We start from the raw sequence: 19,413 nt of genomic DNA on the forward strand, positions 1-19,413 counted from the left end.
TCCAACTTCAATCAGATATTCCCAAATGATGAGAACCCAGTAATTGCCAGTTCTTTTCTATCACCTGAGTACTGTTGATATTTTGGTACAAACGAGATTTTTCTGTTTTTTATCTTTTTGAGGAATATATTTTATTTTGTTAGAAGTATAACAAATTCAGTCACTTGTTTTACATAATTTCAAACTGACATACAGAATGATTTAATTCCAACTTCTGGGAAAAAAATCAAAAACAATTAATCATTCTCAAATTTCTTTAAACATAGTGGGTTTTTTAAAAAAGTTTCCTATTGGGATATTTAGGTACTTCATTGGAATTTACATTTTAATAATGAGAAGTATCATGGCAAAAAAGATATGAGTGCTCTGAGTCATGAAGACCTACATTTATGTCCTGCTTCTGACATGTTGGCTCATGTGACGAAGTATTTTACTTAAATTCTCAATATTCCAGACAGTACTTAAACTATATAACTTTCAGAGAATGTGGCAATTTGCACATATAGAATTTGCACAGTAGAAATTTAGTAAAAAAGTTGCTCATTAGGAGCTCCCCATATAAAATAATAGATTTTCAAATAATTTTATTTGTAATACATAAGGAAAATTAATAGTTGCAGTTCTCTATTTCAAGTTAAAAATTTTAAATTATTAGTTCAACTACAAGATGAAAAAATATTGCTACCTGTTGCCATGAAATGTGCCCACCCACATTTCAGAAACAGAATCTAAGAGAGAAAAATGTCCTTTTAATAACTGAAGTTATAAAACTAAGTCATGAAAAAGCAATGTTATTATAATATACCTTTTCTTACAAATGTACAAATTTCTTAAAAATTTCTAGGATTTCTGCTTGTTAAAATAAATTTGGTCTTTTCTCTAGAAAATGTGCCCTAAAGCTAAAAATGAAAGAATAAAAGAAAGTGCTAAGTAAAGGCTAAAATGCTCTCAATACCTAATCCAGTGTCTATATTCATATTTTAGAAATGTTTACTGAAATGAACAGTACTTTTTGAAAACCAGAAACAACAATTTTCTCTAGACTTCATATTCTATCCAAAGAACTTTTTAAAAAAAATTATTAACACTGAAATTTGCTTCTATAGTAATGAAAAATTTAAGTAAACACATTAAATAAATTCTGTAAAAGATTTCCTGAAGCATAGGTCTTGACCATATTATTCCAGTGACTAAAAATCCTTAGTGGCTGTTACCTCAATGGTGAAATACAAACTCTAGCCTAAATCATAAGGCACAATCCACAACCTATCTGGATTAATCTGAACTTTTTGGCTTTATTTCACATTCTTCCCCTTCATATATATAGTCCTCCAATAAAATGTGAGCCGTTTGAGAACAGGAATAGTTGTATTTTTTGTCTTTATATCTCCAATGCCTAGATCAGATTAATAGTTGATTAACTTGGTGATTCCACAACTGAAACTGTCTCTTGAAATCTCAATACCCCTTCTTCCACTTCATATATTTGACTACCTAATCTCCCTTAAAGGCTTAGCTCATGTTATGGAATATTATTGTTCTGTAAGGAATGACCAGCAGGATGAATACAGAGAGGACTGGCGAGACTTACATGAACTGATGCTGAGTGAAATGAGCAGAACCAGGAGATCATTATATACCTCAACAACGATACTGTTTGAGGATGTATTCTGATGGAAGTGAATCTCTACAATAGAGAGCCTTAATTGATCAAAGATGGACAGAAGCAGCTACACCCAGAGAAAGAAGACTGGGAAATGAATATAAAGTGCTTGCATTTTTGTTTTTCTTCCCGGGTTATTTATACCTTCTGAATTCAATTCTCCCTGTGCAACAAGAAAACTGTTCGGTTCTGCACACATATATTGTATCTAGGATATACTGCAACCCATTCAACATGTAAAGGACTGCTTGCCATCTGGGGGAAGGGGTGGAGGGAGGGAGGGGAAAAATTGGAACAGAAGTGAATGCAAGGGACAATGCTGTAAAAAATTACTCTGGCATGCGTTCTATCAATAAAAAGTTATTAAAAAAAAAAAAGGCTTAGCTCAAGTGAAACTTTTGTTTCTAAAACCTTCTATGGACTGCTCTCTTCTACATCTCCACCCCCTTTTCAAAATTATTGTTTTTTCCACCTGAAGCATTCCTAAAACAACTGTTCTTAACTTGGGGGCTGTAAGTTGTTTGATTAATCTGATTTCAATAAATGATTTTCTTTATAGTGCTATGTATTTCAAACATTTAAAAATTACTCTGACAAAAGAGTCAGGCTGTCAAAAAGGATTCATAACATAAAACAGGAAATGACTCGTCTTTTCTCTTATTTACCTCTTTCCCTTTCCCTATTTTATCTCTATACATGGTACATCTTTCTCCCAAATAATATAACACTTCTTGAGGTCACAATTTAATTCTGTCTTTGTTTCGCCAATCTCTAATATAATAAGTTTTACCTAACCCTAACTCTAAATTGACTGGTGACTGAATCAAAATTTAAGCATTAGTGGTACAAAGAAAAAGATATCATATTTTTAAAAAGTATTTACAACAATTACTTTACTGAAAATCAGAATTGAACAAGTGGAATTGAATGACTCGAGGAGACAAGAAGAATCAGTCAAGCAAATCCAAAAAAATCAAACAATGGAGAAAAATGTGAAATACCTTCTGGGGAAGACAACAGACCTGGAAAACAGATCCAGGAGAGACAATCTGAGAATCATTGGACTCCCAGAAAAACATGATGAAAAAAAGAGCCTGGACACTGTCTTCCAGGAAATTATCAAAGAGAACTGCCCAGAAGTCATAGGAACAGAGGCAAAAATAAACATTGAAAGGATTCATCGATCACCCACTGAAAGGGATCCTAAAATCAAAACACCAAGGAATATAGTGGCCAAATGCCAGAACCCTCAGATGAAAGAAAAAATATTGCAAGCGGCTAGAAAAACCCAATTCAAGTATCAAGGAGCCACAATAAGGATCACCCAGGATCTGGCAGCATCCACATTAAAAGATCGAAGGGCCTGGAATATGATATTCCGAAAGGCTAAGGAACTTGGTATGCAACCAAAAATAACTTACCCAGCGAGAATGAGCATCTTTTTCCAGGGAAGAAGATGGACATTCAACGAAGTAAGCGAATTTCATCTATTTCTGATGAAAAAACCAGAACTTAACAAAAAGTTTGATCTACAAATATAGAACTCAAGAGAAATCTAAAAAGGTAAAGATTAATCTTGGGAACTATATTTTGACTATATAGATGTATAAAGAATACATGTATACCTTGTTCTAGAAATTGATGTGGAAAGGACATTGTACCAGAAAAAGGGTAAAGTGGGGGTAGTACATCTCATGAAGAGGCATAGGAAACCTATTATATCTGAGAGAAAGAATGGAGGGGGATGAATATAGTGGGTATCTTACTGCCTTCAGAATTGGCTTTAAGTGAAAAATCTTAAGACATATTCAATCTATGGTGAAACTTCTCCCATCTCATTGAAAAGTGAGAAGGGAAAAGTGGAAAGGGAAGGAATAAGCTAAGCGGAAGGGAATACGGGAACTGGGAGGGAAAGGGGTAAGATAGGGGGAGGAACTCTAAGGCGGGGGGAGGGACACTAAAAAGGGAGGGCTGTGAGAAGCAAGGGGTGCTCACAAGCTTAATACTTGGAAGGGGGGGAAAGGGGAAAGAAGGGAGGAAAGCATAAACCGGGGTTAACAAGATGGCAAGTAATACAGAATTGGTCATTCTAACCATAAACGTGAACGGGGTAAACTCCCCCATAAAGAGGAAGCGGTTAGCAGAATGGATTAAAAGCCAGAATCCTACAATATGTTGTTTACAGGAAACACACCTGAAGCGGGGAGATACATGCAGGTTAAAGGTAAAAGGTTGGAGCAAAATCTACTATGCTTCAGGTGAAGTCAAAAAAGCAGGGGTAGCCATCCTGATCTCAGATCAAGCTAAAGCAAAAATTGACCTAATTAAAAGAGATAAGGAAGGACACTATATCTTGCTAAAGGGTAGCATGGATAATGAAGCACTATCTATATTAAACATATATGCACCAAGTGGGGTAGCATCTAAATTCTTAAAAGAGAAACTAAGAGAGCTGCAAGAAGAAATAGACAGTAAAACTATAATAGTGGGAGATCTTAACCTTGCACTCTCAGAATTAGATAAATCAAACCAGAAAATAAATAAGAAAGAAGTCAAAGAGGTAAACAGAATACTAGAAAAGCTAGATATGATAGATCTCTGGAGAAAATGTAATGGAGACAGAAAGGAATACACTTTCTTTTCAGCAGTTCATGGAACCTATACAAAAATTGACCATATATTAGGACATAAAAACCTCAAACTCAAATGTAGTAAGGCAGAAATAGTAAATGCATCCTTTTCAGACCACGATGCAATGAAAATTACATTCAACAAAAAAGCAGGGGGAAGTAGACCAAAAAATAATTGGAAACTAAATAATCTCATACTAAAGAATGATTGGGTAAAACAGCAAATCATAGACATAATTAATAACTTCACCCAAGAAAACGATAATAATGAGACATCATACCAAAATGTATGGGATGCAGCCAAAGCGGTAATAAGGGGAAATTTCATATCTCTAGAGGCCTATTTGTATAAAATAGAGAAAGAGAAGGTCAATGAATTGGGTTTGCAATTAAAAATGCTAGAAAAGGAACAAATTAAAAACCCCCAGTCAAACACTAAACTTGAAATTCTAAAAGTAAAAGGTGAGATCAATAAAATTGAAAGTAAAAAAACTATTGAATTGATTAATAAAACTAAGAGTTGGTTCTATGAAAAAACCAACAAAATAGACAAACCCTTAGTAAATCTGATTAAAAAAAGGAAAGAGGAAAATCAAATTGTTAGTCTTAAAAATGAAAAGGGAGAACTCACCACTAACGAAGAGGAAATTAGAGCAATAATTAGGAGTTACTTTGCCCAACTTTATGCCAATAAATTCGACAACTTAAATGAAATAGAAAAATACCTCCAAAAATACAGCTTGCCCAAACTAACAGAGGAAGAAGTAAATATCCTAAACAGTCCCATCTCAGAAAAAGAAATAGAACAAACTATCAATCAACTCCCTAAGAAAAAATCCCCAGGACCAGATGGATTTACATGTGAATTCTACCAAACATTTAAAGAACAATTAACTCCAATGTTATATAAACTATTTGAAAAAATAGGGATTGAAGGAGTCCTACCAAACTCCTTTTATGACACAGATATGGTACTGATACCTAAACCAGGTAGGCTGAAAACAGAGAAAGAAAATTATAGACCAATCTCCCTAATGAATATTGATGCTAAAATCTTAAATAAAATATTAGCAAAAAGATTACAGAAAATTGTCACCAGGATAATACACTATGACCAAGTAGGATTTATACCAGGAATGCAGGGCTGGTTCAATATTAGGAAAACTATTAGCATAATTGACTATATCAATAACCAAACAAACAAAAACCACATGATCATCTCAATAGATGCAGAAAAAGCATTTGATAAAATCCAACATCCATTCCTAATAAAAACACTTGAGAGCATAGGAATAAATGGACTTTTCCTTAAAATAGTCAGGAGCATATATTTAAAACCATCAGTAAGCATCATATGCAATGGGGAAAAACTGGAACCTTTCCCAGTAAGATCTGGAGTGAAGCAAGGTTGCCCACTATCACCATTATTATTTAATATCGTATTAGAAACACTAGCCTCGGCAATAAGAGTCGAGAAAGATATAAAAGGAATTAGAGTAGGCAATGAGGAAACCAAACTATCACTCTTTGCAGATGATATGATGGTATACCTAGAGAACCCCAGAGATTCTACCAAAAAGCTATTGGAAATAATTCATAATTTTAGCAAAGTAGCTGGCTACAAAATAAATCCCCATAAATCCTCAGCATTTTTATACATCACCAACAAAACCCAACAGCAAGAGATACAAAGAGAAATTCCATTCAGAATAACTGTTGATACCATAAAATATTTGGGAATCTATCTACCAAAGGAAAGTCAGGAATTATATGAGCAAAATTATAAAAAAGTCTCCACACAAATAAAGTCAGACTTAAATAATTGGAAAAATATTAAGTGCTCTTGGATCGGCCGAGCGAACATAATAAAGATGACAATACTCCCTAAACTAATCTATTTATTTAGTGCTATACCAATCAGACTTCCAAGAAAATATTTTATTGATCTAGAAAAAATAACAACAAAATTCATATGGAACAATAAAAAGTCGAGAATCTCAAGGGAATTAATGAAAAAAAAATCAAATGAAGGTGGCCTAGCTGTACCTGATCTAAAATTATATTATAAAGCAGCAGTCACCAAAACCATTTGGTATTGGCTAAGAAATAGATTAGTGGATCAGTGGAAAAGGCTAGGCTCACAAGACAGAATAGTCAATATAGCAATCTAGTGTTTGACAAACCCAAAGCCCCTAACTTCTGGGAAAAGAATTCATTATTTGATAAAAACTGCTGGGATAATTGGAAATTAGTATGGCAGAAATTAGGCATGGACCCACACTTAACACCATATACCAAGATAAGATCAAAATGGGTCTATGACCTAGGCATAAAGAACGAGACTATAAATAAATTAGAGGAACATAGAATAGTTTATCTCTCAGACTTGTGGAGGAGAAAGAAATTTGTGACCAAAGATGAACTAGAGACCATTACTGATCACAGAATAGAAAATTTCGATTACATCAAATTAAAAAGCTTTGTACAAATAAAACTAATGCAAACAAGATTAGAAGGGAAGCAACAAACTGGGAAAACATTTTCACAGTTAAAGGTTCTGATAAAGGCCTCATTTCCAAAATATATAGAGAACTGACTCAAATTTATAAGAAATCAAGCCATTCTCCAATTGATAAATGGTCAAAGGATATGAACAGACAATTTTCAGAGGATGAGATTGAAACTATTACCACTCATATGAAAGAGTGTTCCAAATCATTATTGATCAGAGAAATGCAAATTAAGACAACTCTGAGATACCACTACACACCTGTCAGATTGGCTAAGATGACAGGAAAAAATAATGATGAATGTTGGAGGGGATGCGGGAAAACTGGGACACTAATGCATTGTTGGTGGAGTTGTGAACGAATCCAACCATTCTGGAGAGCAATCTGGAATTATGCCCAAAAAATTATCAAAATGTGCATATCCTTTGATCCAGCAGTGTTTCTATTGGGCTTATATCCCAAAGAAATACTAAAGAAGGGAAAGGGACCTGTATGTGCCAAAATGTTTGTAGCAGCCCTGTTTGTAGTGGCTAGAAACTGGAAAATGAATGGATGCCCATCAATTGGAGAATGGCTGGGTAAATTGTGGTATATGAATGTTATGGAATATTATTGTTCTGTAAGAAATGACCAGCAGGATGAATACAGAGAGGCTTGGAGAGACCTACATGAACTGATGCTAAGTGAAATGAGCAGAACCAGGAGATCATTATACACTTCGACAACGATATTGTATGAGGACGTATTTTGATGGAAGTGGATTTCTTTGACAAAGAGACCTGAGTTTCAATTGATAAATGACGGACAAAAGCAGCTACACCCAAAGAAAGAACACTGGGAAACGAATGTGAACTATCTGCATTTTTGTTTTTTTTCCCGGATTATTTATACCTTCTGAATCCAATTCTCCCTACGCAACAAGAGAACTGTTCGGTTCTGCAAACATATATTGTATCTAGGATATACTGCAACATATCCAACATATAAAGGACTGCTTGCCATCTAGGGGAGGGGGTGGAGGGAGGGAGGGGAAAAAAAATCGGAACAGAAATGAGTGTCAATATAATGTAATTATTAAATAAAAAATTAAAAAAAAAATTTTATTGGGAAAAACTGAAATTGTAAAATTAAAAATTAATCACAGCTTTGTTTAAAAAAAAAAAAAAGAAAGAAATCTATTGGACAGCCAGTTCAAGATGTCTAAAAGGCAGTTGGATATGCAAGACTCAAGGTCAACAGAGAGGCTGGGATAGATAGGATAGATAGATCTGAGAATCATCAGCACAGATGAGATATCAAAAGGGAAGCAGTATAAAAGGAAAAGAAGACCCAGGAAAGGACCTTCTTGAACATCTATGATTAGAGGGTAAGACGTTGATGAAGAGCTGAAAAAAGAGTCTCAGGAGAAGAGTCAGAGGTAAAAAGTTCTTCAGGAGAGACCTGTTTCTCAAATACATAGAGAGAAGAAAATATCAAGGAGAAGAGAGTGATTAACAGTATTAAAGGGCTGTAGACATGTCAAGAAGGATTTGCAAATTAAGAAATGACAATTTTGGAGAAGGTAATTTCAGTGGAAGGATGGAGCTGGATGCTGAATTCTAAAGGAATAATTAGAGAATTAAAGGAGTAAGTGGAGGCATCTATTGTAGATAATTTTTTCAAAGCCTTTAGCTACATAGAACAGATGAAATAGTTAACGGGGGCAGAAAAATGAAGTAAGTTTTTTCAGAATGAAGGCAATAACAGCTTTTTAGGCAAGAGGGAAAAGACTGAAAATTAGTGAGAGTGGGGATAGCAGAAAGAAAAATCTGTTGAAGGGGATAAAATGAAATGGTATTGCTTGAGCAGATAGAGAGGTTAGCTTTGGTAAGAAGACCAACTTTTCATTTGAAACAGGGTGAAGGAGATGGGGCAGATGACATATAAGTAACATGAGATGAAAAAGAGGGGAGAAGAAAGAAGTTACAATCAATGATAAGAGGTAGGGAGTCGTGAGAAGTTTGAGGAGATATGAAAAAGTGAAAGAGCTGTTGAAAAAAGTGGGATAGTGAGTTGTTGAGAGAAATACAGTAGCACTGCCAAGCACCAGTTGAGCTTATAAAAATCTGTAGTTGATCCAACCTGAATAGTTGCTTGATTTTAACCATTTTTTAAAAAGTAATTAATGAATAGAAGGAGGACAGCAGATGGCTGGACTGATTTAAGGCTTGGCATAGCTCAATTAGTGAAATGGGTATGGGGCAAGGAACACAAATGAAGAGGACAGCGGAGTTACAAGAAGCTTTTTGAAGTGTGTTTTAATAGTAGTATCTTCCCTTTGATATTATCTCCAGTTTATCACTATTACAATTTTCAATTTTCATAGTGATTTTCCTACTGCTGTCTTACTATTAAGATTATGAGCTCCTTCAGAGCAAAATCTATTTTGTGGAGTGTTTTTTTTTTTTTTTTTTTTTTTTTGCTTCTTTGTATCACCAGTGCTTAACACAGTGCCTGGCAAATAAAAGGCACTTTGGATAACTCATATGCAATTTCATATACAATTCCCTTTTTATGTTTGGTTGTGTACAGAATAAAAATAGAGCTCTCACAGCCAAAAATATTAGTTATATTATATCTCCAGAATCTTTGAGAAGCAGAGAAAATTTAGTTAACTATCTGAATCCCATGATGCAGATTGCCTTGGGTGATTATTTGAGGCACAGAGCAGAAAGCTGCCCTGGAATTGTAAGTAGGGGATATATAGGAAAATAACATTTTTTTTTTTTCAAATTACTTTCCAAAATGGATTTACAAATATTCATTAGCATTAACAATCCGTAGGGGGAAAAAATATAAAGAACAATGAAAGACAGTAGTGCTTATAGACTATACTCAAAATTTGATAAAAGACAGATTTTAAGTACAGATGTGCCATATAGCTGGACTAATGTGGCATCAAAATAACTGTTACATTAAAGCAAATTATACCACTTTTAATTAGTGAAATTCCTCAAATTTTCTTATTTTCATTACTGATAATATATTGGCACAGTATAGTAGACATATCATTAAACAAATGTATATCTACTAAACAGATAGGAATATGTCCTAATATTATGAACACCAACATTCTTTATGTAATATAGATTAAATAAAATTGCAGCAAATCTAAACTGTGCTTAGAAAGATCAAATTGCAAGTCTATGGGATAAAGTGATTTCTAATTGTTTTGGGTAGGTGTACTCTAACAAAACACATTCTACAAAGAATAAACACATTATGAAAAATGAGAGTATAATGAACTTTCTCTAATGAACCTTTAGTTGGCTATCTAAATTTTTTTTTTACAATTCAGACAATTAACACATACATATATAGGAATGTACACATAGAAACACAAACATATTTAAGATACACACATCTAAATATATCTTTTTTAAAAAGAAACATTTTAATAACATTATTCTCACTCAAATATCTTCATTTTAAAAGATCCCTTTTCTATAAAATATGGAAGGGGCCACAACTCTTCAACTAAAAAAGATTCGGTTCTAAAAACCAAATGGGAGGGAAAGTGCTTACTATACTTTATAAATGACATTTATGAAATATATTAAAATTTATGAAGTACTTTAATATAGTATTTGAGCCTCCTAAAAAACTGATGAGAATGACATAACGGATCTTTGAGGAAAAAAGGAGGCCAGTGGTCATCTAGCACCAACTAGTCCCACCCTCATACCTGCCTCCCCTCCTTTTATTTTACAAGTAAAGAAAGTGAAACCCAAGGAGGTTATAAGAGACTAGTCCCAGAGTACAAACAGAGGAAGCATTTGAGATCCTCTGACTCCAAGCCAATACTCTTTCCACTATTCCCTGCAACCTTACTTACAAGGATTATATGCATTTTACATTCCAAGAGCTGTTGACCAAGTGTCTTGTCTCTTGGTCATATAGTTAAGGTCAGAAGCAAGATTTGAATCTAAGTCTTCATAACCTCCAAGTATGGAACTCTTATCTACTATGAAACAATATTATTCCAAAAGAAATGCTAGTTTTAAGAGATTACTGTGATTGACAACTCAAAAGTTTCAAAAATCACAAATACAATTTTTTTAAAGCTTGAGTTTCTCATGTAATTATTTCTATGCATTATCAAAAAAAAAAAAGCTAATTTTTTAAAAAGATAAATTAGCATATTTCCTCTCCCATCATTATTCAAGCAGAGAATTTTCTTGGAAATATAATTAACAATTTACCATAAGAATTTTTATTTCTAAGAAAAAAACTTTGATGGAATGACATCAAAAAGGAATTTATATATTGGTTTAACATCATCTAATGAGTGGTAGAAAAGAGAGGTAAATTCAATTGTTAATACTTGCATTTCAATCAATCTAAGCCACATTATCTAAACATGAAAACTGAATGTCATAAAATCTGTGACCTTATCAAATCATCCTAATGACTATGGACCTTCTAAATACAAGAAATTCCAGAACAGTCTCCCTCCCCCTCCCCCCCCAAGTCCCAAGTCTATACTAAGCAACCGAAGACAGATGGAAGGGTGAGAAGAAAAAGACAACCCATTGCATTTTCACTAGTGTCAAACCAAAATATGAGGCTACTACAAACAATCCAGATAGCCTACTATTATTAGGCAAAAAAAAAAAAAGTGTACCTTTATCTGTTGTCTTCTCAGCATTGCAAGTTCCCGCATATCTCGAAATGGCTGTAATAAGTACTGGTATAATTCAGTTGTGGCTTCTGCTAGACTGCTATATGCTTCATCTTCCATCTGATATAGGTCAAGAAGCTCCACCATACTCTCTGTGTTCTTATGTTTTTCTAATAACTGAAAAGAGAATTGGAAGATTTGAGGGATAAAATTGAAACCCCAATAGTAAGAAAACTGATTACATAAACTGCTTAATATGAGTTATTAATATGATACTATGAAAAGCAATTGGGAAGAAAGTTGGTAAAATAATTTTAACAGCTTTCAAGTTGATCTCTATTCCCCTAATTGTTTACATTATCTCATTTGATCTTAAAATCCTGTGAAGTAGAGACTACAATTAATAATATTCCTATTTCATATGTGCAGAAACTAAAGGGCAGAAGGATTCTGTGACTTGATTATAGTCAAAAAACAAATAAGCTTCAAAGTCAGAATTTAAATGCTGACCTTCTTCTATCTAATGCAGGTCTTCTGTACTCTATCCACTGTACATGCTTCCTGAATAAAACAAGACATAAAAGTCTAGTATTATTTTATTTTAAAGTTTAACCAACATAAATTTATCACCTCAACAGGCAAAAAAAAAAAAGAACCTAGAAACCAGCTCAGTCAGTCTTTATCTCCTTCACAAAGCAGAGACAACTACCCAAAACACCAATGATTCACAATAAAACTTACTTATGTTATATTTATTATAAACTTATAGGGTCAGAGCCAGTATAAATCCTAGAGATCTGTGATGAAATCAACACAACTATGATGATGGTAGGGAGAGACAGAAATACAATTGATATACATTGTTATCACCAAAAAAGATCAAGAAAATATCAATAATCACTCCTGCAATTACTTTGACATTATTTGATATATTTTACACACATATTAAGGGCACACAGAAAAGGATGAGACAAGAACAACTAAGCTTCTTTAACTGATTCTACAGCAGAAAGTAAAATGCCAGCATGCTTATTGTTTACTAATTACTAAAAACAATATGCAAAATGTCACTTTAGCGGCTCTCTCCATCAAATTTTTCCCATATAAACTTTCTTGAAAGAGTCAGGGAGAACTTTACTTGATGTGTCACTATTAGAGAGGATTCCAAAGAAAAGCCTAAATGTGAAAGGCAATCTTCTTATGAACAATGAAAGCCATGCTCTTATTTATAGAAGCCACTATACTACTATTGTAGCAAATCTAAAAACATGGTACATTCTCCTAAATGAAATCAATAATCATACTTAAATGTTTGACCTAACTTAAGTGAATGAAAAATGACTTCTCTGGGATCATAAGCTTCAGGAGGATGGACAGGTCAAAAGTCAGTACATAAGAACGTATTTTGGACACGTATTATGAATGTATAATCAAGTAGACCCAATACTGTAGGTTATCAGTATCCTCTAAGAGCTTAGGATACCAAAAAAAAAAAAAAAAAAAAAAAAAATCCCCCCCAAAACAAAAAACACAGTGGTCAAGATCTCAAAGAGATATATAAAAACCAACTCTTAATCTTTTTTTACTTCTGGGTTACTTGTTCTAGTCCATGTCTACTTCATGGCTTTTTTAGAAAGGGGGAGACAAAGGAAAGGGAGAAAGGGAAAACCCAAAATGGTTAAAGAACGGGAAGAGGCTTGGTGGAATGAAAAGCAGAGGTAAGCAGGGAACTGAAAAGAAGAGTAGAAAGGAGTTGAGGGGAGAAGAGAAGAAAGAAAGAAAAAGGGGGGAAGAGAGAGGGAAAGAAAAAGAGGGAGAGAAGGGGAGGGAGAGAGAGAAAGGAAGGAGAAGAGGGAGAGAGGAAGGAAGGAAAGGAGATGGGGAGGGAGAGAGAGGAAGAGACAGAAGAGAGGAGAGAAAGAGGAAAGATAGACAAGACAGACACAACACTTGGCCAGTGTAGCATTATCTTGAGAGTAATTCAAGGAGGAAACTAGAAGAACAAAAAGATGAAACCAGGGGTTTTAGACAGACAAAACTTAAAAGAAGTGAGGAGACAGCATTAATAGTTTAAAGGAAGAACTAGCACGCAGAATTTTCTGAATATGTTAGGTTTCTTGACAATAAAGGCAAATTGAGTAACTCATTTTTTTAGTCATAGATCAACCAGTCATATTTTGAATAGTATATATCTTACTCTTCAACACAAAACTCTATTATTACTGAGTGAACAAGAGCTTATTAGAAAGATTTAATAAAATTTTAAGTAGGTATTTTTAAAAAATCCAATAAAACCCTTCCTTCACAAAAATAACTTTTTTCTCTTCTTGAAATTTGATTCAATTATTTTTAATTTAATAATTAGTGATGTTATGGAAATAGCCAAGAGATCCTACTTCAGCATTCTGATTTCTACATTCTTAATTGAATTTACTATCTTTCAAACTATATATATACACACATACACATATATGTACAATGTATATTTCTCACTTTATAAAGGATGTATGTTCCTGAAAAATTGCCTATAAATTGAAATTTTGCAAATAAAATTAGGTGTATCACAAAAACCTTTAAGTGACCCAATATGTGCCACACTTTGCACTATTTCTAACATGATGATAATCGAGATTAAAGAGAAGTGTTTTTATTTCTACTTTACCAAACTATTAATTCTGCTTTTTAAAATGATCAGTTTACCAATTTAATTATGGCACAATGCTAAGTTTCAACTTTGTTTTGTAGTGAATAAATACAACAAAGGTAAACTGAGGCACATATTCGAGCAAAATCAGTTCATTAACAGCATTCACAAAGTGGATCAAACTGGCCACCTCAGTAAGATTAGCATCTCATTCCTAATAAGAAGGGAACTGTCTTTACTGATACCTAGGTATGGAGGGAAGTCAGGATAGTTTTGAAGCATTACAAGTGGCTATGGCTAGGAAAAACGGGTTGGCAATCAAGTGTAGTTAATAGCAATCCTCTCTGATAATTAAGACAAGTCAATTGTTGATTGATAGGGGCCTAGAACTATCAGGGTCTGTTGTTTTGGGGGAAGATCAAGTCCTTCCTAATAGTACAAGGATAGGCAAAAGCCTATCCTAGGGTGTGACACCAGATTAAGCACACTGGGGTTTGCAAACAAGCAAAAGTCTGAGGAGCTAATGGCCTGACTTCTCTTTTCAACCACATTCTTAAACTAAGTTGGCCCATGAAAAACTGAAATTTCTGAGCAAGATAACAAATAAATTACATTGTAAAATCAATATGGAAGTAATCAGAGGTAATACTATTTTTTCACAGTTGTAAAAAATATTATTCATAATTTTTAAAATATCCAGGGAATTTTCGCTGTTTTTTTTTTAATAGTACATGAATAAAATACTGGCAGTATCTGATCATCTTGAAAACATGAAAATTCCTGAAAAGTTGGTGGTTCTGGGGCAAAGAATCCATGATTTACTACACAGTGCCTTGTTATAGATACCCAAGATAGGCAGAATTATGTTATTTTCATAAACATAAAATAACATTTCACTAGGATCATTTTTCCTCCCATGCCCTAGTCCTTTGACTAGAATTATTACACAAAGAAACTTCTAAAACCAAATTTTCAGACTCATAATTCAATCACAATCCTACTTTTTAAGGCTTCCACAAAACATCATTAGTATTATATGCACATTATATGATTCAATCATTATTTTAATGAAGCTGGTGAATGTAAACTTTGATATGGCTCCCCTATTTACAATATGTTCTTCTTGCCCCAAAGGGTTATCTCTTTGGGGAACCTGACTACAGAAACTCTTCAGATGCTTGAAGGTACCTGGACCATTCATTTCAAATCAATAATTTAGACCAAGGCTTCTTAAAGTTTTTCCACTTATGACCCCTTATGTAAGGGGTATATAGGTATATAGAAATATAAAAATAGGTGTACAAAATCATTTACTCATAAATAATCATAATTTCGTGACCCTATATGGGGTCCCAATTTAGGAAACTGGGGTGGACACCAAAGGAGAAGCTATACAAAATTAATAACTGCAAATACAAGACAATCAAAATTCAGAAAAGATATGTACCTCTATTTAGGTTTGAATGACCATTTCTATCTAGTAGGAATGGTGAAAAGCTCAATCATGTTGTCACTCACTGGGAAAGTTATGGTAGTATCTTTTGCGTTACTAGCCAATGACACAATTAAAGACAGAGTACTTCCAAAGGATGAAACCACAAAAAGACAAGTTAATAAACAGACTATCTCCTTTTATTTTCTTACTTTTGCTCCAATTTCCAAAGAAATTTAAGATTGCTACCCTTTATTTTAAAATGTATTATTTAAGAGTTCAGGAGTCCTATAGCATAATCTCTATTTAAAATGGCTTAAGTTTCAACAGTATATCACAGTCTTGGGACATGCAAATTAAGTTGGAACTCTGTCTCAATGTACAATAATAAAAAATTAATGATGGTGCTGTTACAATGATTAGTAAGCTATCTCTGGATATAGACCACTAGCATTTTAAAAATAATTCCTTTCTGTTTAGAAGGCAATATAATTTGGTGGAAAGAAAAATAGATCCATAGTCAGGAAGCTTGGGTTCAAATCCTGAATTCACTACTAACTACTTGTTATGTTGCTTTGGGTCAAATCATTAATCCTCACTGTGTAGATGAAGAAACTAAGCAAAATTCTGAGAAACAAATACTTGTATATTTATGTCCCTCCCCACAAGTCAAATGAAATCGTACATGCAAATCACTCTGTAAACTATAAATCACTGAATAAGTGTCATTTATCTAAATGTGAACCGATTCTCCTTCTTTATAAAATGAGTTGAACTAGAGCTATGCTTTCTTTGAGCCCCAATTCCCTAACTCTATCCTTCATTTATTTGTTATTTGCTCAAAAGCTTCAGGAATAACAAACAATATACTAAAGGTTGAAGAGAAATAAATGGCAGCAAGCATAACTTAAATTTTGCCCCACACTGCCAAGTTAATGCATGATGTTCTTCCCAATACAAAACAAATAAGTTCTCAAACACTTTGCTTTGACTCCTCTTTTTTAAAGTAAAATTTGTTTACAGCAAAGCATTAGGAAACTATAGATCGTTAATATATATATACCAAGTTTTATGTATTTTTGAAGAAAACCATTATATATTACCATCTTATACAAATGTACACTCAATTTACAAGGAATTATTATTAAACAATGTAGCAAACTTAAAAACATTGGTACATATAAAGTACAATGAATTTATAAAGATAACTAACATTCCCACAATATATCCTCCACACATAGCTCATTTCCCAAGCTGAACAGTATTTTACAGGGCTATTATGCAGAAACTAAACTTAATACTCTTGAACACCAAGGCTCACAGCATCTCAGTTAACACTGTTAATTTATTAATCCGTCTTCCTTCCTATTAAGTTTCATGCTTTTCCAACATTACGTTATCTTAAATGCAATTACAGTTTTCAATTGGTTTATCTCTTTTAGCTAATACAATATTTTGTATTCTGTTAGTAATAATTACAGCTAAACAATTGACTACAGACCATATTCACTAAATGAGGAAAGACTATAGCCAATGGAAGACATCACTCAAAGTGTACAGTATACAATAAATGAGGATAATAGAATCAATGGAAGACTACATCATTTAAAGAGTACATTAATTTTCTAATCCACTGGAAAAATCAATAAGGACCAAAAAATAAGTTGGTCTAGGAATAATTACTAGATGATTTTAAGCTGCAATAACTATTAGATTTCTTTTAACTCAGATTCTATGAGTAAATGACAACAGATTTAATGACTCTTGAAGGAGTTATGTTGAAACAAAAATAAGAAAGGAGAATTGGTAAAATTAATAGGGTTAAACTGTTGACAAAGCAGAGTTCTAAAAGATAACTGGGGATGAGGGTTAGTTAGTTTATAAAGTTTATAAAGGAAGAAAAATGAACTGGAGCCCAGAGGATGTTAAGTAAGATATAATGAGAAGGAGGGAAGGAGGTAGAGACCACTCCCATGAGAATCAGTTAAAGAAAAAGTAGAAGTTTAGCCCACAAGGGAAGACTTAAGAGTAGTTTGTTAATTGTCTTCATACATTTGAAGAACTGTAATATGAAAGAGTAATTAAATTCATTTTACTTGGCCCAAAAAAGAAACAAAAACAATGAATAAAAGCTTCAGACATATTTTTGATAAATATATAACTTCCTATCAGAGCTATCCAAAAGTAGAGTAGGCTGCCTCAGCAGATTCTGTGTTCTAGAATACTGTAGCAAAGAGGTTAGGCAGCCATTTAGGCTCTTGGAATCTGGAAATCGGGGTCAGAACCAAGATGGTGGATAGAAGTACCAGCTTAAATAAACTCCCAACATTCCCCTTCAAACAACTTTAAAGTAACTCCTCAAATCAAATTTTGGAGTATAAAGCCAACTAAAAGCCAGAGACATTTTTCCATCCTGAGTCATTTTTCCCACCTTAGAAGGTTATCAGAAGTCTATGACACCACAGAGTGTGAGCCAGCAGCAAATTCAGGACCTCCCAGCCTAGACACATAAAAGAGTTGGACAATTGGTCAGAAGTAATCAGAAGGCCTTCTGCTGGCAATGGGTGAAGCTGGTGCTGATAGGAAACTTACTGACCATAAGTAGTTCTAGGTTGTAGGTCTAAAGCAGAGACAGGAGCTGTGGTTGGTCACAAAGGATCAAGTCCCAGTTCCCAGGCAGAGATGAGTGCTTGCACTTGTTGCTGCAGTTGAGCAGAGGCCCTTTCTGGGCAAAGATCAAAATGCAGACCTAGAGAAGGTCTCCTTTCCCCAAGAGTCACTCTATGTGTGAAAGCACTGAAACGTCAACAGACTTCCCAGAACCAGTTCTGAAAACAGCAGCATCATTCCCATCCCCCCAAAAAATGACCCCTGGGACAGACAATATCTCAACTTTAACAAAAGTTCAAAGTCAAAAAACAGACTAGTACGAATTTGACCATGAAAAGCTACTATAGCAGCAAGGAACACAAAAATAAAATATTGGAAAGACAAAAATAATATGAAAGCTACAAGCAACGCTTCAAAGAAAAACGCTATTTGGATAAGCCTAACAAGAATTTCTGGAAAAGTTTAAATAAGAGCTATAAGAAGGGTAAAGGAAAAATGGGGAAAAGAAATGAAAGTGATAAAAGAAAATTATGAAGATTAAATTAGCAACTTGGTAAAGAAGTAAAGAAAAGAATACCTTAAAAAGAGAATTGGCCTCAGAGTCAAGAGGCACAAAAAATGCTCTTTAAAGAACTCTTTATAGAATGGATATTTAATGAAATAAAGGACTTTTATGTATTCAAAAAACTTAAAATAATTTACATTCCTATATGAGGAGATGATACATGTAAACTTCTAATAAGTGGGGAAGAAGAAGTGGGGAAGAAGAGAGAGGGAGAGAATATAGAACTCAAAATTTTAAAAAAGAATGCTTAAAATAGTGAAAACTTAAAAAAAAAAAAAAAAGAATTTGGAAATCAGCCTTCCTCATTTTACATTATTAGGAAACTGAAGACCACATAGTAAAAGAGTAGAGCTGGGATTCAAAACAAGATCTTCTGACTCCAAATCCAGTGTTGTTGCCAACTCTTGCTGGGGACCTTTACAGGTAATAATATAAGTAAATGACCTCTAAGATTGCTGAGAAGGAAGGCTATGAGAGCAGTCTTAGGTTTTACACACAAGAATGCCTTTATGAAGTTCACCATATAGATACCACCATAGTAGTCCTTTTAATAGCTGTGAGAAGTTACAAAGACACAGGAAACATGGACCTGAGAAGGAAAGATTAAGTAAAAATTACTTATTTTCTTTTAAAAACAAAATCTCATATGCCCAAAAAGTTATCAAACTGTTCATTCCCTTTGATCCAGCAGTGTTACTT

General features: G+C 33.7%; 1 protein-coding gene across 1 annotated transcript in view; it reads right to left on the reverse strand.

Annotated features, from left to right (window-relative positions):
- JMY (junction mediating and regulatory protein, p53 cofactor) overlaps positions 1 to 19,413 on the reverse strand; it is a 72,454-nt gene that overhangs the window by 36,652 nt on the left and 16,389 nt on the right. The window contains exon 2 of the mRNA XM_051971294.1: positions 11,421 to 11,640. Coding sequence (XP_051827254.1) covers positions 11,421 to 11,640 — 220 coding nt within the window. The remainder of the gene's footprint in view (positions 1 to 11,420; positions 11,641 to 19,413) is intronic.

The sequence above is a fragment of the Antechinus flavipes genome, chromosome 1, assembly GCF_016432865.1.
Source record: "Antechinus flavipes isolate AdamAnt ecotype Samford, QLD, Australia chromosome 1, AdamAnt_v2, whole genome shotgun sequence".
Lineage (NCBI taxonomy): Eukaryota > Metazoa > Chordata > Mammalia > Dasyuromorphia > Dasyuridae > Antechinus > Antechinus flavipes.